The sequence below is a fragment of the Rhinopithecus roxellana genome, chromosome 4 (genome assembly GCF_007565055.1).
Source record: "Rhinopithecus roxellana isolate Shanxi Qingling chromosome 4, ASM756505v1, whole genome shotgun sequence".
NCBI classification, from domain to species: Eukaryota; Metazoa; Chordata; class Mammalia; order Primates; family Cercopithecidae; genus Rhinopithecus; species Rhinopithecus roxellana.
Window position 1 is genome coordinate 29,325,331 of NC_044552.1, and position 24,172 is coordinate 29,349,502.

General features: G+C 50.0%; 1 protein-coding gene across 3 annotated transcripts; it reads left to right on the top strand.

Moving 5' to 3' along the window:
• Positions 1-10,068: 10,068 nt before the first annotated feature.
• ARMC12 (armadillo repeat containing 12) lies at positions 10,069-22,565 on the top strand. Of its 3 annotated transcripts, none has more exons than XM_010389663.1 (6): positions 10,069-10,300; positions 11,392-11,537; positions 11,750-11,884; positions 20,615-20,788; positions 20,930-21,001; positions 22,220-22,552. In XM_010389663.1, exons 1-6 carry the CDS (start codon positions 10,138-10,140, stop codon positions 22,520-22,522), a joined length of 993 nt encoding a protein of 330 aa, XP_010387965.1. In that variant the 5' UTR covers positions 10,069-10,137; the 3' UTR covers positions 22,523-22,552. The 3 variants fall into 3 exon arrangements, with proteins under 3 accessions (XP_010387965.1, XP_010387962.1, XP_010387964.1); XM_010389660.2 differs by having other exon boundaries at positions 10,117-10,381; positions 22,190-22,565; XM_010389662.2 differs by having other exon boundaries at positions 10,138-10,300; positions 22,190-22,565.
• The last annotated feature ends 1,607 nt before the right edge of the window (positions 22,566-24,172 follow it).

The following is a 24,172-nucleotide window of genomic DNA, read 5'->3' on the forward strand; positions in this document are numbered from 1 at the left end:
ACTTTCTAATCTGGTTAGAAGAACAGGATTAGTAAACAGATCGCTAGAATATGAGACAGGCCACATGCTGTGCCGTGAGAAAGGTACAAACTGAGTGTGCTGGGCGTTCAGAGGAGACGAGAATCAGATTTGGCTGGCACTGTTTCAAGGAAGCTTTATGAACTGGAGCAGCAGAGATGGGTAGACAGGGAGGACGGGCACTCCTGGCATGAGAAATGGCACAGCAAACTGTGGAGGTGGAAAGGAGGGAGAACAAAGGACTTCAGGACTGTGTCTTAACCTCATAGTGACATTCTCTAGCAGGACCCAACCCAGAGCCTTCCTCATGGCAGACGTGCTATATAAATGCTTTGTCCCCTCTTTGGTTTGGAGAGAGTGGGATCTTTAGGACCAGCACTTAGTGATGTCTTTCCACAGAAGGATGGGTAAGGAGAAAACGTGGCTCTGAATAAACCGGGGGTTTGGAGCAAAACACAGGGAAGGGTCAGATTCCAGGGTCAGCTTGGGGTCGTCTTCCTTGGCCTTGCCCTTCTTCCACCCTGTCGTCCACACCCACCCGCCAGTGTCTGGGCTCTCCCTACTCCCGGCGTTCTGCCAGGGATTTCCCAAACCGTCCAAAAGGGCTGGGCTTGGTTTGCCAGCCCCGGGAATCCCTGGAGTCTCCGTGTTCCAGGCTGCTGTGAAGGATCAGGCAAGGGAGGCTAGGAAAGGGGAGGCTCCTCCTGGGGATTGCTTGAATTGGCCCCCTCAACACGGGCTTCCGTTGTCACATGACTGCGTCCCAGGTCTCGCAAGTCTGGGGCTGGCGAGCTCCAGCTATCCTCCTCTTGCCTCCTGGACTGAGCGCTGGAGAGGCACGGACTGAGCGCTGGAGAGCGCTGGCGGCAGCCTGGGTGGCTCCTTCTGCTCGTAGAGCTCCCCACACCTGCTCCCTCCCCCAGCTGTGCTAATCCAGGCGCCACCCAAGCCTGGGGTACCCAAGCAGGGGCAAATGGGGGATGGCTAGGCCTGGGTGCTCCAAGGCCGGTGAGTGGGCAGGGCTGCGGGGCCCACGCGCACCCGGAGGTTGCTCGCCAGCCCCTGCCCCAGCGTGCAATCGCATGGTTGCGGCGGCCGGGAGGCTGCGCGCCGAGCGCAAGCCGCGAGCACAAACAGGGCGAGGAGGCTGGTGTGAGCGCCTGGGCCCGCTGCCAGCGCGCCGGGGCTGGAACACAATGTCCCGAGCGGGCGGGCGGGCGGGCGAGCGCGAGCGAGAACAGCCTGACTCAGCAGCTGGGTAAGTGGGTGTGCTCGCTCACCAGATCAACCGCTCTTGCAGCCTGCGGTCAGCGACGACCCGGCACTCGGCGGCTCCCTGGAACGGGAGGGGCGAGCGTACGGCCCGCTCCTCTGCTTGCGCCCGAGCCTACCGCGCTGGACCTCCACGTGGCCGGTTTGCGCATCTCTCTGCCATCTCGCCCCTCTATTAAAGCGTCTCCCAGCCCCCAGCCTGAGCGCAGCAGGCTCTGCCCACCTGGGAGGAGCACTCTCCTCACCCCACCCGACAGGTGTGGCCAGGCACACAGCTGCTGTGTACATGTTCTGTTTTCCCCAAACCTCACCCCTCTGGGACGCCTCGGAAGGTCTTGGCATGGGGGATGTAACTCTTAGTTGCAAACAGAGGTAGGAGTTTGTTCTGAGGTAGTGGCGGAGTAGGGAGCCAAGGAAGAGGATCCTAGGAGAAAAGTGGGACATAGGGCAAGAGGATCTCCCCTATCTCTGTCCTCAGCTGACCCAGAGTTCAGAGTCTCTTCCTGCCCCCTCCCCTAAAAACCACAAGGCCCCTGAAGATTTCCTTCTCGGAGGGAGGGAGAGGCAGGTGGTGTGGTGTTTTGAAGCCTGAGACCCTGCTTTTCTGCCCCCACCCCCAAACCACAATAAAGACCCAGGAATCCTGCCACCTAGCCACAAAGCTCCTCCTTCCAACTCTATGCAGGGGAAATGGGGTCCCATTTGGGGTCCCCACTGGGGACTTATGCTGTCCCTATGCTGTCTCCTGGCATCTTGTGGGGCCATTGTGATGATGACAGCAGCCCAGAGCAGGGCTCTTCCTGGGGATGGGGACCTGTCCCACGTCCCAGCTTCCTGGGGTGCCTGCGCAGTGCCCTGAGGGATGCTTTGTGCCTGGAGAGTGCCAGGGCAGGCGGGGAGGAGTGGTTCCGGGAAAGGCCCTGGCAGGCAGCAGAGGCCTGGGCTCCAGGGCCTTTGAGGGTGGGCCTAGGGGAGGGACCTCAGGCTGCTGAAGTGCCTTACCTGGGCCTCCTGCCATCTGATGGCATCTCTGGCACCCTCTGTGGCTAAAGATGCCAACACAGGCCTGAGCCGTGGACCCCCTTCCCATACATACATACATCACACTTCCTACACAGGCTGTCACCCAGCCAGTGCACACTGCATCTCCCAGTTGGGAGGCACCTTCACTGCCATCTACTCCCACCTTCTTCCTGATGCTTGAAATCTGTTCGTGATCCCAGGTCAGTGATTGCTCGAGGCTATGACAGGGACACTCTCAGACAGCAGCCCACTGCTCTTCCGGACTTCCCTATCTCCAAGTCCAGTCACCTACAGGACACCTGCCCTTACATGGCCTAGCAGTGACTGGACTCATATTCATGTCCCTCACACCAGCTCCTCCCCATTGCCCACCATGACCCTCCCAGTCCTGAAACTCACTGCAAAGGTAGATTAATGTTTAACTACTTTCTCTCCTTTACCATCCTTATGTCTGATATCTTATCAAATTCTTCCCTTTGTTGCTTTTATTTCAAAATATATTGTTTGTTCATTACTTTTCTCCTTCACCCTTTCCCCTCCAGCCCCATAGATTCCACCTTTGGCCCAAATTCTCACAGCAGCTGCCACACTGTCCTTTCTTTTTCCTTCCTCCTACACACCCTGCTGGAATAATCTTTCTCAAACATCATTTGTTGTGTATGTTATCAACTTCAGACTCCTCAACCAAGCACAGTGAGTACACTAGCTAACCTGTGTATTCTCTGTGAGATGGGACCTGAATTCACTCATGGCATGTCCAGGCCACAGGGTTGAGTGCAGTGCCTCCTGCACAGCAGGAGGGTAGCAAATGTTCCTCAAGTGACCCATCCATTTGGTAGTGTTCCCTTTCCACCGTTCCGATTCTCTCTCCTGCCTTGGTCTCCCCAGTCCCATCAAGCCTATTGGCTTCCCAATGCTCACTGGGGCCCTTTTGCTTTGAAGGGCCACTGTTTTTCATTTCCCCAAAATCTTCGGTGGCTGGAGGGGGGGAGCTGGTGGGGAAGGGAGAGGCTGACATCCAAGTTAATATCAGGAAGGTTGTGGCAAATACCAACTGCAAAACCTTGGGTGCAGAGTAGAATGAGGGCAGATGCCTGCTAGGAGTCCCTGTTCAGTAAGAGACAAAACCACAGAGGAGGGCAGAAGGTGGAAAGGAGAGTGGCATAACTAGTGGCTTCCCTCTGAGCCTGTGAGCTGCCTTTAATCTTTTCCTTTTTTTTTTTTTTTTTGAGATGGAATCTTGCTGTGTCGCCCAGGGTGGAGTGCAGTGGCTCATTGCAACCTCTGCCTCCCCAGTTCAAACAATTCTCCTATCTGACCCTCCCGAGTAGCTGGGACTTCAGTTGAACGCCACCACGCCCAGCTAATATTTGCATTTTTAGTACAGATGGGGTTTCACCATATTGGTAGGGCTGGTCTTGAACTCCTGACCTCAGGTGATCCACCTGCCTCAGCCTCCCAAAGTGCTGGGATTACAGGAGTGAGCTACCGCGCCCCGCCTAATCTTTTTTTATGTTTTATTGCTTAGTTATGTCCTGTAGTATTTTAAACCTCTTCTCCCATAGGCTGTAGGCTTTTTAATGGCAGGGACAGTGTCTTTTATTTATTTGACATCATCTACTTATTTTGAGAAACGGGCATGAAATACTTTGGAGGGCACATAAAACTTGGGTCTGGATCCTGGTTCCAACACTTAGCTGTTTGGCCCTGGGTAAGTCTCTTAACCTCTCTGAGCCAGTATCTTCGTCTGTAAAAGTCGTTAGTGACACTCGTTTTGCAGAATGAGGGGCAAAAATTACAGAGAATACAAAGCACCAGGAAAGTGCCTGTTGTACCCAATAGTTTATATTCCTTCCCCGTATGGTTGGAGCTTTTTCTGAATTGGGAGAAAGGTGTTCCTTAACTAGTGCCCATACTGGGACACTTTAAACTTGAAAAGGGGCACTGTTAATAATTACGTCCGTTCCAGGGACGCAGAGCCACCCTACCGTAGTTCACAACTGGCTGGGTTCGGATGGCACGCAACATCCCAGTGCCTAAGCACAGCCCCAAGCATAACGCTCAATAAATGCCTGTTGAATCAAAGAGCGAACAGAAGCTGACCCTCACTCCGTTTTTTGGACATCATTGACTGAAGCAAATTGAAAAGCCCGCCCCCGCTGCGCCCCCACCCCCACCCCGTCCCAGAGCCACCGGCAGCCTCTATTCCCTGAGGTCTGCCCTTCAGTAGCCCACCGTCCCGCCCCCGGTTGCCTTGACATCACTGACGTCGCCGAGGGGCGTGGCCTCTCTCCATCCTCTGCTGGTGCCCTGGGCCCCTCAGCATCCGAACCTGGGTGGGGGATGAGGTTGGTGGCCCTTGACCCTACTCGCCCCCCGCCGGGCAAGCATCTAAGCCCGCCTGGCCGCCTTTCTCGGGCGCGCAGCTGTCTCGAGTGTGGGTACCCATCTCCACCCCCACCCTCACCCGGGTGAACTAGCGGGGGTTCTAGAGTGCCGGATCCCGGTGAGCCCTCTCCACCAGCTGCGGGCCACAGGATCCTGAGAACCTGGGCCCAGCGATCAGCCCAGGCCCGCCCCTTCCCGGGCAGCTCCCTCGCTCCACGTCCTGGGGGGCGGGCGGGAAGGATGGGACCCCCGCCCAGGAGGCGCACAGGCGCCGCCGAGCGCGGGAGAGAAAGAGTTAAATTAGGTGCCGGCGCCGGGCGCGGCGCGAGTGGGGGAGGGGAGCGAAGAGAAAGTGAGAGCGGGGGCGGAGCGGGGACGGGAGCGAAAGAACATCCTGTGCCCGTCGCCGGATGCGCGCGGGGGGAGGAGGTAGTCCGGGGAGGGAGAGCAAGACGGGGGGAGGCCCGGGGCGGGGAAAGGCGCGGCCTCCTTCCCCCCCAACCTCCTCCTCTGGGGGCGCTTGCCCCCTCTGCTTCCCGCGCCTTAACTAGAGCTACCCGGAGGCCCCAGGATCTGGTTCCTGGGCAGGAGTAAGCGCTAGCTGGGGGGAGATGATCTCGGAGAGTATGGGATGCACGTCAAGGCAGGGGCGGCCCCCAGCCTTTCATCTCTTGGTTTTCTGCAAGGGAAGCTCGCACGTGTTGAGCGTCCCCTGTGCACCGAAAGTACACACGTTATCTTAGTCCTGACAGCGGCACTTCCAGGCAGTAGACAGGAATTCATAGACTCGCGTTCTAGAGGAGGAAACAGACTCAGATTATGGAATTTGTCCAAACCCCACACTGCTGGGATGTGAATGCAAGCCTGTCGGACTGCAAAGGGCTTTTCACTGGAGTTTAGGGTAGGGCAATTTCCCCTTAGCTTCTATGCGCACAAGTACTGGGTCGCTGCAGTATCTCCCTCGGGAATGGCGGTGTCTTTTCGTAGAGGACCCCCATCAGCATCTGGCTGGAGCTTCTGTCATTAACTAGGCTCAAACAACCATTGCCAGGATATTGGTAAAGAGAATGAGGAAGGGGCCTTAGGGTTCCACAGGTAGTTGGATGGTTCTTAGGAACACAGTTTAGGGGAATGTGTTGTAGGGCTCCTGCTCCTCTTTTAGGTATTTGTGGGGGCTTCAAAGAGGGTTCCAGAGTCACTCAAAGCAGTTACATGGATTACAGGAATTCGGATTGATTCACTTTAAGAAGACCAGGGAGGTCTGGTGTGGTGGTTTACGCCTGTAATCCCAGCACTTTGAGAGGCCGAGGCAGGCGGATCACCTGAGGGCAGGAGTTCAAGACCAGCCTGGCCGAAATGGTGAAATCCAGTCCACTAAAAATACAAAAATTAACCGGGGGCGGTGGTGCGCGCCTGTAGTTCCAGCTACTCGGCAAGCTGAGGCACAAGAATTGTTCGAACCTGGGAGGCGGAGTTTGCAGTGAGCCGAGATGGCGCCACTGCACTGCAACCTGGGAGACAGAGCCAGACTCTTCTCAAAAACAAAAAAAAAAAAGACAACGACTAGCGTGAGAGGTAGTGGGTAAGTGGAAGGAAGGGCTGACTCATGTGCTTTTCAGGCTGGGATGCATTGAGGGCTACCATCTGTGTTCTCACTGCCTGTCCACACTCCACATGTTGTCCAGGTGAAACCTTCGGAGATAATTAGGATTATAGTCAACATTTGTTGAGCTCTTTGTACTGGGCACTGTTCCAAGTGCTTTACTTAATCCTCACAATCCCATGAAGTAAGTCTTACTGTTTCTATTTTACAGGTGGGGAAAATGAGGCACAAGGAGACCACAAAACTAAATCCGCGACTAAACTGGTTTGTTTTGAGAGGGAGTCTCCCTCTGTTGCCAGGATGGAGTGCAGTGGTGTGAACTGGATTCACTGCAGCCTCCGCCTCCTGGGTTCAAGCAGTTCTGCCTCAGCCTCCTGAGTAGCTGGGATTACAGGTGCACACCACCAGCTAATTTTTGTATTTTTTAGTACAGACGGGGTTTCCCCATATTGGCCAGGCTGGCCACTCTGACCTTGTAATCTGCCTGTCTCCGCCTCCCAAAGTGCTGGGATTACAGGTGTGAGCCACTGCGCCCTGCCCTGAACTGGTTTTGAACCCTGGCTAGAACCCATACTTATTTACTAAACTCAAATATACTTAACATGATGAGAACATCGGCCTTGAAGGTAAAAATGCTGGCATAGATGGCAAAGAGGTGTGTGCTTGAGCAGCCCATGTCCTTTTCCTGGGTAAGGCAGGGAAGTAACTCACAGCTGGCTCTGTGTATTTTGGCTCTCAGACTTCTCTTTAACCAGTGGTTCCAGATTTCTGGATTTGACAGAAAAAGCAAGAAAACAAGTGAAAGCCAGGTTCCCATAAAGAGCTGCAGCTTTTAATTTATGCTCCCTAAGAGCACGCAGAACGTACCTACCATCTATTATCAGCATCGTTAAAGAAAATACTTCTGTTTTTTTGAGACAGGGTCTGGCTCTGTCACCCAGGCTGGAGTGCAGTGGCATGATCTCAGCTCACTGCAACCTCTGCCTCCCAGGTTCAGGCAGTCCTACCACCTCAGCCTCCAGAGTAGCTGGGACTACAGGCATGCACCACCATGCTGAACTAATTTTTGTATTTTTTGTAGAGGGGGGGGGTTTGCTTGAGCCCAGGCCAGGCTCGAACTCCTGGGCTCAAGAGATCCACTCACCTCCGCCTCCCAAAGTGCTGAGACTACAAGTGTGAGCCACCACGCCTGACCTAATAAATACATTTTAATTCTCAAAATAGGAATGACATCATCTGAATCTGTTAGTCCCAGCCAGGCACGGTGGCTCATGCTTGTAATTCCAGCACTTTGGGAGGCCAAGACGGATGGATTGCCTGAGCTCAGGTGTTCGAGACCAGACTGGGCAACATGGCAAAACCCTGTCTCTACCAAAAATACAAAAAATTAGCCCAGTGTGGTGGCGCATGCCTGTAGTCCCAGCTACTTGGGAGGCTGAGGCGAGAGGATTGCTTGAGTCTGGGAGGCAGAGGTTGCAGTGAACCAATATCACACCACCAAGCTCCAACCTGGGTAAGAGAGTGAGACCCCGTCTCAAAAAAGAAAAAAAAAAAAAAAAAAGAGAAGGAAAACAATTATTCCCAAGAAAAGATGGTCAATGGACTTTATGCCAACAAATAGATATTCCATTGTCTTTAATTTTTTGTTGTACTGTGGACTAGTAAAAATGTCACTCTAGGAATGACTCTGCCTCTAATCTCTCTGAATCATTTGAGGGCAGAACCAGAAGAAATGGGCCTTAGGTGTGGCAGGAGGGAGTCAGGTGCAGCCAAGAAAGAACACTTTTTGCAGGTCTTTAAAGAACAGGTGAGCCTTACATGTGCTTAGGAAGTGAGGGTTGCAGAATCAGCTCCGTGGGATGGAGGGGCCAGTAACTCTGGGTCCCACCCTGGAGAAGGGCAGAGCAAGGACATTGCCTTGAGGAATTTATTCTCAGATCCACCAAAGTAGTCTTGGAACCTAAATGACAGCTCCCATCAGGCAGCCGTTTTCTGCCCAGAGTTCAGTGGAGATGCGATGGGGTTGCATGGCAGTAGGGAGGCTTCGTGGGCTTCTACTCACCCCCCACCGCAGGGAGTTCATGCAGTCATCCACCTTGGGGCTGAGGAGAGTGCCAGGAATGACCCTTGAAGAGGCATGAGGACGGGAAGAGAATGGCCACCCAGGAGTGTTGCTTGTTCCCCGCCTGCCGCCTAGGGTGTACTGGGCCAAGGCTCTGAGTGGGCAGGCCTGGCTGGCCACAGCATCATTGGAGATACTGTTTGCCTGTTTCCCTACCTCCTTCCATCCTGGGTGCAGCCCAGGACTCAGAGCCTTCTGTCCCAGTTCTCACAAAAAAGGGCTCAGGGCCCAGGTGGGTGAACACTTGTTCTGGTGCAGCATGCTCAGCACTGGCTGTGGGCATCACCCTAGTTTGGAGCTGGCCACTTGCCTGTTATGTGACAGAGAGTGGGGTCAGAGGGTGTAGGGAGACCATGGTGGGGAAAAGGGAAGGGTCTAGTCTCACCTGCCCCATCCTAGTGGTGGGGATCAAGGCCTCCACAGGTAGCCTCACATCCTCTGGGGTGGTGGCATCTTCTGACTCCAGCCTCATTGTACCTCTGGGGAGGCTGAGAGTTGGTACTTCCAGATTTAGCTGAAAGGCACAGACTTACTCACATTTTAATCTTTGAGTTTTACAATGGTAAATCTGAATCCCTTTAGGTTACAAATGCAGAAACAGACTAAGGCAAAGGCAATCCTTTCTCCTCCAAGGTCACTCTGGTTAGATGGGTCTGGAGCCCCAGTTACTAGACGCTGTCATTGTTCTGCCCCCAAGTCCTTAAAGAATGGTAGAACATGACTTAAACCACCTGCTAAGTACAAGATTCTATGCTGGAGATGCAAAGGTTGCTGTCCTCAAGAGCTTTTTATCAAACAGGTAAACTTTAGGACAACGCGCAGATGCTGGAAAAGGGTGGATTTGCCTCAGAGTCTGTGCCTGCTTTCTAAGATGCTCCCCTCCTTTTCATCCTCTGATGCAGGGAGGGAACCCTACCTGAAGAAACACCCTAAGGCCCAGGGGTAGATCTAGGGTGGAGTGATCACAGATGGGAAGGCCCAGAAAGAAAAGGAACAGGGTTGTCAATAGGCATACCCCAAACACCCCTCCCAGAAATGCCCTAAGGTCTCAGCCCAGAAATGGACCCCTGCTGCCCTCTAATGGCAGAAGGGCAGCCTCTGGCACTACCTACTGGGGCACCACCTTAAAGAAGAGGGGAAGTGAAGGACCCTTCTGCCCTCCCCGCTTTTATTCCCCTTCCGTCTTATGTTTCATCTCTTGTGGTCTCTAAAGCAGAATCTTTTCTTTTTTTTTTGAAATGGAGTCTTGCTCTGTTGCTTAGGCTGGAGTACAGTGGCGTGTCGGCTCACTGCAATCTTAACCTCCCAGGCTCAAGTGATTCTCCTGCCTCAGTCCCCTGAGTAGCTGGGATTACATGTGTATGCCACGACGCCTGGCTAATTTTTTTGTATTTTTAGTAGAGACAAGGTTTCACCATATTGGCCAGGCTGGTCTCGAACTCCTGACCTCAAGTGATCCGCCCACCTCGGCCTCCCAAAGTGCTGGGATTATAGGTGTGGGCCACTGTGGCCCCATCTGTTCTCAAGCACCCCTGGCTGCCCCATTTCCTGACCACTACCCTCCATCCCATCATCTCCCCAGTTTCCTTTGTTGCCTGGGTTCCAATTCTGGTACCCTGGTTCCTGACCCAGCCAAAGTTCTGGTTCCGGAAGGCCCCCCATAGGTGCCTTGGGCCTAGCTCTCACCCGGGCCCAGGGCAACACTGAAGTCATGGGCAAGAGCATCCCCCAATACCTGGGGCAACTGGACATCCGCAAAAGTGTAGTGAGCCTGGCCACAGGCGCTGGGGCGATCTACCTGCTCTACAAGGCCATCAAGGCCGGCATAAAATGCAAACCGCCCCTCTGTACCAACTCACCCATCTGCATCGCCCGTGAGTTCCCGGGCCCTGGGGAGAGGGCTCTGCCCCAGGAGGCACCTGCTCCCGAGGCCTCTGCTGTGGGAGGGCCCAAAGGTGACGCCTCCAAGTTCCTCTTTCCTTTGTCTTTCTCTTCTCCACCTTCCTCAAGCCCACCCTGCAGCGCCCTAGGCAAGGACCTGCTAGAGATGCTAGCTCAGGGTCCCTGGATCTCACTCAAGTGGATCCTCAGAATCATCTGGCAGGCCTCCAAATGCTACATTTCCTCTGGCTCGCAGGATTCCACTTCTCAGAAACTTGGTGTCAGCAGCTCCCCGCATTTTCTGCCCCAGGAACTTGAGGCTTTAAGGAAAGGGAAAATTGGAGGACTTACTATATGCCCAGAGCTTCCACTAGTCCGCATGTTGTTTTGTGCGGAGTAGGAAAATGAGCCCCTTCTGCAAGACTTTATTGCCATCTGCTGGAGTATCATTGCCATATACTGGTTATGATAAAACACTACTTGTTACCGCCATATGCCAGACAGTTGTTAGAGTAAATGGACAAATCTATGATGGTACGTTATGGACAATACCACATTAGATAGGGTGCCCTTGTGCAGTAAACATTCATTCAACTGTACGTGGTGGTCCTGCATATGGCGAGAAGGCTTCTCCAAAAAGGCAGGGCAAGGCAAGGCAAGGCAAGGCCGGGCGCGGTGGCTCACGCCTGTAGTCCCAGCACTTTGGGAGGCCGAGGTGGGCAAATCATGAGGTCAGGAGCTTGAGACCAGGAGCTCGAGACCATCCTGGCTAACATGGTGAAACCCCGTCTCTACTAAAAAATACAAAAAAATTAGCTGGGCGTGGTGGCAGGCACTTGAAGTCCCAGCTACTCAGGAGGCTGAGGCAGGAGAATGGCATGAACCCAGGAGGCAGAGCTTGCAGTGAGTCGACATTGCGCCACTGTACTCCAGCCTGGGTGATGGAGTGAGACTCCGTCTCCAAAAAAAAAAAAAAGAAAAGGCAAGACAGCCTTGTCCCCAGGTCCCTGCCCCCCACTTCCCAACCCCATTCTTTCATCACTTCTGAGTCCACAGCCTGAACTGGGCTGGGGTGGCTGTCTAGGCCTGGCAGTCGAACGAGAGCGGCACGGTCGGGACTCAGGTGAGCTCCGGAGGCTCCTCAACTCTTTGGAGTGCAAACAGGATGAGTACGCCAAGAGCATGATCCTGCACAGTATCACTCGCTGTGTGTACTTGCTGGAGGCTGAGGTGAGGGAAGGGAAGCAGGAGGTCCCCCCTAGCCGGCCCGCCCCCTGGGGGTTACAGCTGATCCCTGCCCCTGGAATGACCAGACTGTATCCTGGGACTTCTCTCTGGCTGATAGTGGGAGGGGTATGCTGAGGGATCTTGGTGATGTGGGGGTCAGTGGGCCCAGAACACCCGCTTCTCCTGCCTCTTCCATCTCTCCCCACATACTCCAGGCCTCTGCTTGTACTACGGATGATATCGTGTTGCTGGGCTACATGCTAGATGACAAGGACAACAGTGTCAAAACCCAAGCTCTGAATACACTTAAAGCTTTCTCTGGCATCAGAAAATTCAGGCTCAAAATCCAGGTGAGCCTAGGGATGAGTGATGGGGCATGCAGGATGCCTATAGTCCTTAAGTCCTTTAATTGCCATAGGATAAATGGGCATGTTCCAGAAGTTTGTTTGGGTGTGAATTTGTAACCTAGAAATAAGTGGGAAAACGGTGGTCAGATTCCCAGCAGGGTCATGAAGGCCTTTGAATTTCAGGATGAAACTGAATTGAGGCACTGGTGGTATCTCTCAACCCCAAACAGAAGGACCCCCGCTACCCCACAAGCTCCCTGCTACTGCCACTGCCACGTTTTTCTGACACCAACCAATTTCCAACACTGGCTGGGTGTTCAACAATTCAATTCAGTTCAGACACTATCCATAGTTAGGGCAGACCTCACAGGTTAAGTGCTGAGTCCTCCAAGACTTCCCCCTACTTCAGGTACCAGTCATAGGTCTGACTTCTGACTGGCCCGCTATGAATTCGGGGGTTCCCACAACTCCCTTTTTAGATTTAGTAATTTGCTAAAATGACTCCCAGAACTCAGGAAAATACTTTACTTACTGTTACTGTTTTTCAGTAAAGGACACAACTCAGGAACAGCCAAATGGAGGAGACACATAGGGCAGGGTATCAGGGCACGGAGCTTCCAGGCCTATTACCAGACCAAACTGAAGGTCGGACTGCTATTGCTCGTGGCCCAATAACGAGATGCAGATGAACTGGGGAGGAAGAGTTTTTATTTCTGTAACCGGTTACAGGGAGAAGGCCTGGAAATTATCGCCGGACCAACTCAAAATTACAGTTTTTCAGAGCTTATATACCTTCTAAGCTATATGTCTATGTGTAAGTGTGCATTCACCTAAAGACATAAGTGATTAACTTATTTTAATCTATAACTAAGGTCTGAGTCCTGAAGACCTTCCTCTGAAGCCTCAGTAAATTTACTGAATCTAAATGGGTCCAGGTGCTGAGGTGATTACCCTTATTTTGTTTCCTGCTAAATCAAGGAGTTTTGAGGAATTCCTTCAGACCCCCAATAAACTTGTTTGTGGAGACCTGGGGAGCTTCCTCAGAACCCCAGTAAAACTTGTTTAATCCTGAATGGGTCCCATGAAGAATTCCTTCTTTATTTTGTCATGCTTTAAGGCCCAGGAAAGGCCTAAGCAAAACTCTTGGTGGGCTTTTGTTACATCCCAGCCTTTGTGTAAGGGCACTGGCTTTTAACATTTAACTTAACCATGCAGTCAGCACTGAAACAGTTGTTATGGAGGACTGCCACAGGCCCACTTCAGGAGCGCCCTGCTGTTCCCAGTACCTCCACGTGTTCAAAAACCAGGAAGCTCTTTGAACTCCATTGATTAGAGGTTTTTATTATGTAGTCTTGATGAATTAAATCATGTCCAGCTGCTCACCCCTCCCCAGAAGTTGGGAACGACGCTGAAAATCCCAACCTTCTAATCATGCCTTGGTCTTTCTGGTAACCAGAAGCTATCCAAGGGCCCTGCCTGGAGTCACTTCATTAGCATAAGCTCTGTTGTGACCAAAAAGGGTTGGTTTGCAGTAACAAAGGACACTGCTGTCACTCAGGAAATTCCAAAGGTTTCAGGAGCTCTGTTCCTGGAACTAGGGACAAAGATCAGATGTATTTTTTATACTCCATCCCCTGTGGCTGTGTTAATCGGAGGTTGGTGTCAGGGCCATGGATACCTTCTCCATTTCTCCATAGAGAAAATGTAAAATACCACATGTCACTTCCCCCTTTCCCTGCTATTATACCCCCAAACTTATAGTATCCACACCCATCCTCCCTGCTTTCCTGCTGCTGCCATGAAAAAAATGGCTTTCTCCTGGTCTGTGGCCAGTGATAGTCTCAATCCTGCCTCCCACCCCTTCCTTAAGGGCCTCTCTGATTGCTTATGCTCCCCGTCAGCACGCAGTAGGCTCCAACCCCTCCCATCTTACAAAGCAAAACCAAAAAAGCCTCTTCCTTGACCTCCACATCTCTTCCTGGCAAATAGTCTATCTCTCCCAAATTAAAAACAAATAAAATATGTAAAACTTGCAAATAATGTGTATATGTGTAAGGTCGAAGGAATAACAACAAAATAGGACATGCCCAGGCCAAGCAATAGAGCACAGCCCCCTCCCACATCTCAGCTGCCTCCCCCACCAGAGGCAGTCATTGCCCTGCATTTTGTTTAGCAGTTTCGAATTTTCTTTGTAGTTTTACCATATATGTATGTATCCTTGCACATTCTAGCAGGGCACAGCAGATAATAAAGAGGTAAAATGTAGTCTGGTATGTTTTTAAGCTTCATGTACATGGAAGTAGATGGTTTCTATTCTGTGGTTGGGCAGCTCTGCTTCCTTCTTCTTCTTGTTTTTTTTTTTTTTTTTTTTTTTTTTTTTTTTGAGGCAGGTCTCATTCTGTCGCCCAGGCTGGAGTGCAGTGGCGCGATGTTGGCTCACTGCAGCCTTGACTTCCCGGGCTCAAGCAATCCTCCACCTCAGCCCCACTAGTAGCTACGATTACAGGTGTGCACCACCATGCCTGGCTAATTTTTGTGTTTTTTGTAGAGACGGGGTCTCACTATGTTTCTCAGGCTGGCCCTGAACTCCTGGGCTCAAGCGATCCTCCCGCCTGGGTCTCTTTCACCACGCTGTGGTGGTCTCTTCCGTGATACTCTGCCACTTGCCCGTTGGTAGACATTTGCATTGTTTCCAGGTGCTCGTCACACTCACATTGTGCTGTGAACATTCTTGTGTTCATTTCCCTTGTGTGCCTGAGAGAGGATTATAGGGTGTGTCCGCAGGGGTGGAATGGTTTGGTCAAAGGGTATGCCCAACTTTTCCAGGAGGGTGGTATCCATTTTCACCCCACCAGCCCTGCACGAGTATTCTCTTGTGTCATAACCTCACTAACATTTGATAATTTCACTTTTTTTTTTTAGACAGAGTCTGGCTCTGTTGCCCAGGCTGGAGTGCAGTGGCATGATCTCGGCTCACTACAACCTCTGCCTCCCAGGTTCAAGCAATTCTTGTGCCTCAGCTTCCAGAGTAGCTGGCATACACTACCACGCCTGGCTAAATTTTTTGTATTTTAGTAAAGACAGGGTTTCACCATGTTGACTGGGCTGGTCTCAAACTCCTGGCCTCAAGTGATCTGCCTGTCTCGGCCTCCCAAACTGCTGGGATTATAGACATGAGCCACCGTGTGTGATCCACATTTTACTTTTTGGTATCAAACTTTTTTGGGGAAAAAATTCTCTTTACATGTATCCTCAAAATATGCACAACTATGATATATCAATAAAAGCAAACACACAAAAGAATAAAAACAGATTGAGAAACAAACAGAAAAATATACCTAGAGAGATCTCTGCTTGCTGCCTCATCCCTCAGCCTTCTCAAGTGCAGTGGTACGATCTTGGCTTACTGCAGCCTCCACCTCCAGGACTCAAGTGATCCTCCCACCTCAACCTCCCTAGTAGCTGGGATTACAGGCATGCATCAATACACCTGGCTAATTTTTGTACTTTTTGTAGAGGTGGGGTTTTGCCATGTTGTTCAGACTGGTCTCAAACTCCTGAGCTCAAGTGATCCACCCGCCTCAGCCTCGCAAAGTGCTGGGATTGCAGGTGTGAGCCACCATGCCTGGTCAGGTTGTGATTCTCAAGCATATTATAATCACCTGGAGAGCTTGTTAAAAGCAAAGATTTTGGCTGGGCATGGTGGTTCAAGCCTGTAATCCCCACACTTTGGGAGGCTGAGGTGGGCAGATCACCTGAGGTCAGCAGTTCGAGACCAGCCTGGCCAACGTGGTGAAACTCTATCTCTACTAAAAATACAAAAATTAGCCAGGCGTGATGGCGGGCGCCTGTAATCCCAGCTACCCAGGGAGACTGAGGCAGGAGAATCACTTGAACCCGGGAGGCGGAGGCTTGCAGTGAGCCAAGATAGCGCCATTGCACTCTAGCCTGGGCCACAGAACGAGACTCCATCTTAAAAAAAACAAAACAAAACAAAAAAAAAACTCAAAGATTTTGGGACTGATGCCCAGAGAGTTCAGTTCAACAGGAGAACTTTTTCACAAATCCCCCAGGAAATTCTGATGCAGGCAGCCTGAGCCCCATTCTTCCTTTGCCCCAGTGTCTTTTTCCTGAGGGCCTGACCCCTGGTTTCTCTTCAGGTGAAAGTAGTTACTCCTTGGTCTAAATTTCCATCTAGCTGTGCCCTTCTGGATCTCTGCAGTCTGTGGGCTCCCCTGCCTTCCCCATGGCCAGCTGCTACTAGGCATATCCACTTAGATGCCCTCCAAGTTCTCTAACCCAACATATCCAAAATGGAGCTCACCCCATTTCCTAAATCAGCCCTACTCTCTCTAGGGGGCTCTTGGATCATCACGCCCTTTGGGTCTGCCTCAAGGCTCTCAGCATAAAGTGCATGATTGGCGACGGGCTGCACCTCCTTGCCCTAACCCCAGCAATGTACAATGCATGCTTTGTGCTCTCACATGCTCCCCTGCTGCTGTTCCCTCATTCTAAAACCCTGTCCCAGACTTGCTGACTCCCTCCTGTCCTGCAAGTCTCCACGGTTTTTGAGGGGTAGGGGAAGGGAAGAGCAGGATGCTGATGGGAGTGCTCACTTCCACTCCAGGACTCTTGCTTACTTCTTACTTGGCTCATAAAGGTGTAGCTCATGAGGTTACCTGTCTTTGGTAATACCTCTAGGTCCAAGCATCTTACTTTTTTTTAAGACGGAGTTTCGCTCTTGTAGCCCAGGCTGGAGTGCAATGGCGCGATCTCGGCTCACCGCAACCTCCGCCTCCTGGATTCAAGCGATTCTCCTGCCTCAGCCTCCCAAGTAGCTGGGATTACAGGCATGTGCCACCACACCCGGCTAATTTTTTGTATTTGTAGTAGAGATAGGGTTTCTCCACGTTGGTCAGGCTGATCCCGAACTCCCAAGCTCAGGTGATCTGCCCGCCTCAGCCTCGAAAAGTGCTGGGATTAAAGGCGTGAGCCACCGCGTCCTGCACGCATCTTGCATCCTAGAACCCAAGATCCCTTTATTCACTCAATAAATGTAACATTGAACACTTTGTGCCAACACGCTCTCTAAGTACAGGAGAGAAAGCAGTAAACAAAACAGGGAAGATCCCTGTGCTTGTGGAATTTATATTCCAACATGGCAAGGCAAGCGATACACAAATAAGTAAAATATATAGTGTGTTTCATGTGGTAAGTGACATGGAGTAAAATAAAAGTTGGGGGGTGGATAAAGGAGGCTGGGTAGGGGTGATGTAGTTTTCAAGAAGAAAATCTTGAATCCAGGAGGCCTGTAATCCCAGCTACCCAGGAGGCTGAGGAAGGAGAATCACTTGAACCCAGGAGGTAGAGGTTGCAGTGAACTGAGATCACGACACTGCACTCCAGCGTGTGTGATGGGAGTAAGACTCCATCTCAAAAAAACAAAAAAAGGAAAAGAAAATCTTTTGGGATATTGGGCTTGGTGAAGAGTTCGTGACACCAAAAGCATGATCCATAAAAGGAAAATCAATACATTGGACTTTATTAAAATTAAAAACATTTGCTCCATGAAAGATACTGTTAAGAGGATGAAAAAAGCTGCAGACTGGGAGAGTATATTTGTTTTTTTGTTGTTTGTTTGTTTGTTTGTTTAAGATGGAGTCTTTCTCTGTCACCCAGGCTGGAGTGCAGTGGCGTGATTTCGGCTCACTGCAACCTCCGCCTCCCGGGTTCCTGCCATTCTCCTGCCTCAGCCTCTTGAGTAGCTGGGACTACAGCCATGCACCACCATGCCTGGCTAATTTTTGTATTTTTAGTAGAGACGGGGTTTCACCATGTTGGCCAGGATGGTCTCGGTCTCTTGACCTCATGATCCACCCGCCTGGACCTCCCAAAGTGCTGGGATTAGAGGTGTGAGCCACCGTGACTGGCTGGGGGAGTATATTTGAAAATCACATATCTGATAAAGGACTCAGGTAAATTATATCAAGTGCTTTCAAAACTGAATATTAGGCTGGGCATAGTGTATCATGAGGTCAGGGGTTTGAGACCAGCCTGGCCAGCATGGTGAAACCCCGTCTCTACTAAAAATACAAAAACTAGCCAGGCGTGATGGTGGGCACCTGTAATCCCAGCTACTCAGGGGACTGAGACAGAAGAATCACTTGAACCTGGGAGGTGGAGGTTGCAATGAACTGAGATCATGCCACTGCACTCGAGCCTTGGTGACAGAATGAGACTACATCTGAAAACAAAAACAACCCTGAATGTTAAAACAAGCAGTCCAATTAGGAAATGGGCAAACGACATGAACAGATATTTCACTGAAGAGAATATATGGATGGCAAATAAGCACATGAAACCATGTGTAATATCACCAGCCATTAGGGAAATGCAATGAAGACCATGCTGAGATATTACTGTGCACCTATTAGAAGATCTAAAATCAAAATTAGTGACAATACCAAATGCTGGCAAAGATACAGAAAAACTGGATCTTTCCTATATTGCTGGTGGGAATATAAAATGGTACAGCAGCCATTCTGGAAAATAGTTTGGCAGTTTCTTTCAGAACTAAACATACATTTACCAACCAGCAGTTGAACTCTTGGGCATTTATCCTAGAGAAATGAAAACTTACATCTGCACAAAAACCAGTACACGATTGTTGATAGCAGTTTTATGTGGAATAGACCCAAACTGGAAACAAGCAAAAATGTCTGTCAATAGGTGAATAGTTAAACAAACTGGTATAGCCATTACCATGGAATGCTACTTAGTAATAAAAATAAAAACGTAATATTGATATGCACAACAACTTGGATGGCTCTCAAGGCCATTATGCTGAGTGAAAAAAGCCGATCTCAAATGATCACATAAAGTGTGATTTCATTTATATAACATCCTCAAACTTAAAAGGTCATATATAGAGATAGAAAACACAAGTGGTTGCCTGGGCTTTGGGCTGGGGGAGCAGGTGGGAGTGACTCTAAAGGGGTCTCTTGAGATAGATCTTTGTGGCAATGGGACAGTTCTGGTGGGATAATCTGTTGGCTGCAGTTGTGGTTACACAAATATGTGCATGTGCTGAAATGACATAGAACTATGCACACATATTGCACCAACACCAATTTCTTAGTTTTGAAATTGTACTATAATGCAAGATATGACCATAGAGGGGAACTGGGGGAAGAGCACATGGGACCTCGCTGTACTATTTTTGCAACTTCCTGTACATTTATAATCATTTCAAAATAAAGGCCGGGCACAGTGGCTCATGCCTGTAATCCCAGCACTTTGGGAGACCGAGGTGGGCGTATTACCTGAGGTCAGGAGTCCAAGACTAGCCTGGCCAACATGGTGAACCCCCATTTCTACTAAAAATACAAAAGTTAGTTGAGCACGGTGGTGTACACCTGTAATCCCAGCAACTCAGGAGGCTGAAGCAGGAGAATCGCTTGTACCCGGGAGGCGGAGGTTGCAGTGACCCGAGATGGCACCACTGCACTCCAGCCTGGGCAACAGAGTGAGACTGTCTCAAAATAAATAAATAATAATAAACAAAATTTAAAAAACAAAAATGTGTGTTACACATGACAATGCTATAGAGAAAAATAAAATAACAGTGGGGGGTGGTAAGGAAGGCTGGGATGGGGGTGGTTAGAGAAGGCCTTACTGAGAAGGTAACATTTTAATGAAATCTTAAAGAAGGTGTGAGAGTGAGTTGTGAGTCTCTGGGGATAGCGTGTGCTAAGCAGAGAGCACAGCCTACGCAAACACCCTAAGACAGGTGTGTACCTGGCATGTTCACAGAATGTGTAAGAGGCCATTGTGATGGGAACCTTGGTCATGAGGGAGAGAAGAGATGATGGAGTCCAGGAAATAGTAGGGAGAGCAGGGCAGATCACATCGGACCGTATGCCACTGTAAGGACTTCAGCTTTTACACTGAATGAAATGGGGGCTCTTGAGCAGAGGAGTGACATGTCTAACATGTCAGCTGCTCTGAAAGTAGATGCAGAATGGAAGCAGGGAGACAGGAGGCTATTGCAGAAATCCCAGTGAGATGCCAGTGGCTTGAAAGAGGGCGGTAGAAGTTGGGGTGAGAAGAAGTGGCTTGAATTTTGATAGATTTTGAAGGTAGTGCCTACCAGACTTTCTGAAGGATTGGAAAAGGAGTGTGAGAGAAAGAAAGGAGTTGATGCCAACAGTTTTTGGCCTGAGCCACTGGAAGGAAAGTGTAACTCATAGCTGAGACAGGGAAAGCTATAGAAGGAGCAGGTCTGGGGATGGGGGAGCCTGTTAACTCTGAGAGCTCTGTTAGACATTCAGGGAGAAAAGTGGAATTGGCAGCTGCATATATGAGTCTGGAGTTCAGGGGAGGGGCAACATAGCTGGAGCTAGAGACATAAAGGGGAGAATCACCAGCACGTGGACTGTATTTAACACTGTGAGTCTGGATGATACTGGTACGGGAGTGAGGAAGGTAGAAAAGAGGAGGTTGGGCAGAAGCGCTAGGAAAGAAGTCTGAAAAAAAAAAAGAAAAAAAAAGCCAAATAAAGAATTTTAAGGCGTGGGAGTGGGTCATTGGGTCAAATGATGTTGAGAGTTAGGGAGAATTGTCTGTTGGGTTTGGCCCAGGGGACATCCATGGGGAGAGTGAAGAGTAAAGTCAGATACTGGGATAGTGGTGATCACCTGTAAAAGTAAGCCCTTTTGTTCTCCCCCACTCCAGGAACACTCCATCAAAGTACTCGAACTGATCTCCACCATCTGGGACACAGAACTGCACATTGCGGGCCTCAGACTCCTCAACAACCTTCCGCTGCCCGACTATGTGCATCCACAGCTGCGACGGGTGATGCCTGCCTTGATGGAGATCCTGCAGTCAGACTACATCCTGGCACAGGTGCCTGAGGACCATGGCCAAGGCCCTGCCTTGCCGACCAGCCCTAGCACAGCACTTAGAGGGAGGAGCAGAGGTTCATGTCTTCCTTGCTCAGGCTCAGACTCACCTGCCTTCTCATGCTTTACTCTTTCCTTTATTCAGGTGCAAGCCGTACGACTGCTGAGCTACCTGGCACAGAAGAATGACCTTCTCTACGACATTCTCAACTGCAAGGTGAGAAAGAAATTGAAGAGGGGCTGATGAATGCCAACTCAGATATAGGAGGAGGGAAGAATCATAGCATCTCCAGACAGATTTACCCTGATGAGTTGTTTTAGTTATCTTCCTGCCTCTGCACTAAATGCATTGAAAATCATCCTTCTTCTGTTCCCTGCAGTAGGAGACACCATTTTGTTGGGAGGGGGATTCCCCCCCTTTTTTTTTTTGAGACCGAGTCTCACTCTGTTGCCCAGGCTGGAGTGCAGTGGCACGATCTCAGCTCACTGCAAGCTCTGCCTCCCTGGTTCAGTGCCATTCTCCTGCCTCAGCCTCCCAAGTAGCTGGGACTACAGGCGCCCGCCACCATGCCTGGCTAATTTTTTGTATTTTTAGTAGAGAAGGGGTTTCACCGTGTTAGCCAAGATGGTCTTGATCTCCTGACCTCATGATCCACCCACCTCGGCCTCCCAAAGTGCTGGGATTACAGGTGTGGACCACCGTGCCTGGCCGGGATTCCCCTTTGAGGAGTTTCCTGAACTCTGAGAGTTAGGGACACAGGAGACAAAACAAAAGTTAATGTAGGTATTTTAATATTGGGGGGAAATTACTATGGTAAAGAGCCTTATTAGGGATAGAAAAAGTTACTCTGTGATAATCAGTGGTTCAGTTCACCAGAACAGTAGGGCAACTCTAAACTTGTATGCACCTAATAACATAGTCTCAAAATATATATGACAAAAATTGAAAGGAGAAATTGACAAATATACCTCTACAGTGGGAGATTTGGAATATTGTTACCGCTCTGGCAGCAACTGATAGATTAAAAAACCAAAACTAGTGAGGATATACTCTTAGTGAATAACACAAATAAACTTGAGCCATCAGACATACCCAGAACAGTCTACAAGGATTAAATGCACAGTCCTCTCAAGCGCACACACAATATTTAAGAAGTTACACACTAAGCCTTAAAGTTTGTCTCGACAAATTTTCCAGAATGAATATTACCATATCACTCATTTTTTTTTATCACAAGGCAATTAAGTTAGAGGATAGTAATAAAAGAAAAACTAAAAAATTACTACATACTTGAGTCTGAAATTTAGGCATGTTTGGGAGTTTAGGCAATAGGAGTATACAAGAACAAGAATTTTATAACTTGCCTAGGAGTTTATTCCCATTTTTTCTCTATTCCCATCACAGGTTCACTCCAACTTCCTAAACCTGTTCCAGCCCACACAGCCAGGGAGTCTCCTGTATGAGGTACTGGTGTTTGCTGAGCGGCTGAGTGAGGGCCGGAACGCACCCCACTACCGCGCAGTGAAATGGCATTACAACGAACAGTCCCTGCATGAATCCCTCTTTGGGGAAGAGTCGCGACTGGCAGACCGACTGCTTGCCCTGGTCATTCACCCTGAGGAGGATGTTCAGATCCAGGCATGCAAGGTCATTGTCAGCCTGCAGTATCCCCAGGACTTGAGATCCCGGCCCTCCTCCTGCCAGCCCAGTCGTTCATACTTTAAAAACACGGAATAAAATTAAGGAGAGCCAATAAATGAGTATGGGATAGAAACTTGAAGTTTCCTGAAGCTTGATTGTCTGTCGGTGGCCTTCCAGGGCTGGATGGAGATTTCATTCAGCATAACTTCTGCTTCAGAGTGTGGCACAGCATAGGCTTATCTCCCAAAGCACATCCCCACTTCTATGTTTGGGGGACTGGCTCCCCTCTCCTCCCTCCCTCCCTCTCTCTCTCTTTCTTTCTTCTTTCTTTTTCTTTTGATGGAGTCTTGCTGTGTTGCCCAGGCTGGAGTGCAATGGCACAATCTTGGCTCACTGCAACCTCCGCCTCCTGGGTTCACCCCATTCTCCTGCCTCAGCCTCCCGAGTAGCTGGGACTACAGGCGCCCGCCACCACGCCCAGTTAATTTTTGTATTTTTAGTAGAGATGGGGTTTCAGCATGTTGGCTAGGCTAGCTCTTGCTGCTTTTCAAATCAATGTGGAGCCATTGCTTTCAGGGAGTTGGAAGAAGGCAGGCTTGGGGTTTGAAGCCAAAGATAATCAACAGGACACAGTATAGCAATGGGTTAATTAGGATGGGCGAGGCTATGCCACAGTAACAACACTCGCACCTCAGTGGCTTCAACATGGCAAAAGTTAATTCTTGTTTACACTGCATGCCCATTGCAGATCAGCGGTGGGGATGGAAGGGCAGGCCTCTGCTTCACAACATCCTCACACAGAGACCCAGGCTGAGGGAGGTTTCTTCATTGTGTTCTACAGCTATTACAGAAGGGCAGGGAACATGGCAGTGATAAATGTCATCACTTCTGCTCACATCTCATTAGCCAAAGGGAGTAAGGAAGATCATTCTTTCCACGTGTCCAAGCAAGAACTGATGATACTTGCTGACAGCATTAATGACAGAGATCTGGGGCATACTGGGTCAGAAAGGGAGCTCTGGAATCAGAGTGCTAGCTTGCAATCCCAGCTCTGTCACTTACTAACTGTGTGACCTCAGGGAAGCCATTAACCCTATTCGAGCTTCAGGCCCCTCATCTGTCAAATGCATATAATAATAGTACTGATTTCATGAGGCTGTTGGGAAAAAGAAAGGGAGATTATATAAGTTAAAGAATGTAAGTCAGTGTTCTGCATGCATTCCTCAAAGATGGGCTCTGAGGAGCTATGAAATCATCACTGAGAAAGCCGGGCACGGTGGCTCACGCCTGTAATCCCAGCACTTTGGGAGGTCGAGGCAGGCAGATCACCTGAGGTTGGGAGTTCGAGACCAGCCTGACCAACATGGAGAAACCCCATCTCTACTAAAAATACAAAATTAGCCAGGTGTGGTGGCACACGCCTGTAATCCCAGCTACTTGGGAAGCTGCGGCAGGAGAATTGCTTGAACCCAGGAGGCAGAGGTTGCAGTGAGCCGAGATTGCACCATTGCTCTCCAGCATGGGCAACAACAGTGAAACTCCATCCCAGAAAAAAAAAAAAAAAAAGAAATCATCCCTGGGGAGGTCCTTGGAGAGTGTTACCTCCAGCATTTCTCCAGTCTCTTCAGGTTATAGGCACTGGGGAGTCCTGGAGTCCTCCATGAAGCACCCTGAAAAGTCATTGAAACTTAAGCTTTGGAAACCAGAACAATAGTGTAAGTAATATAACACCATAACCACGAAGTT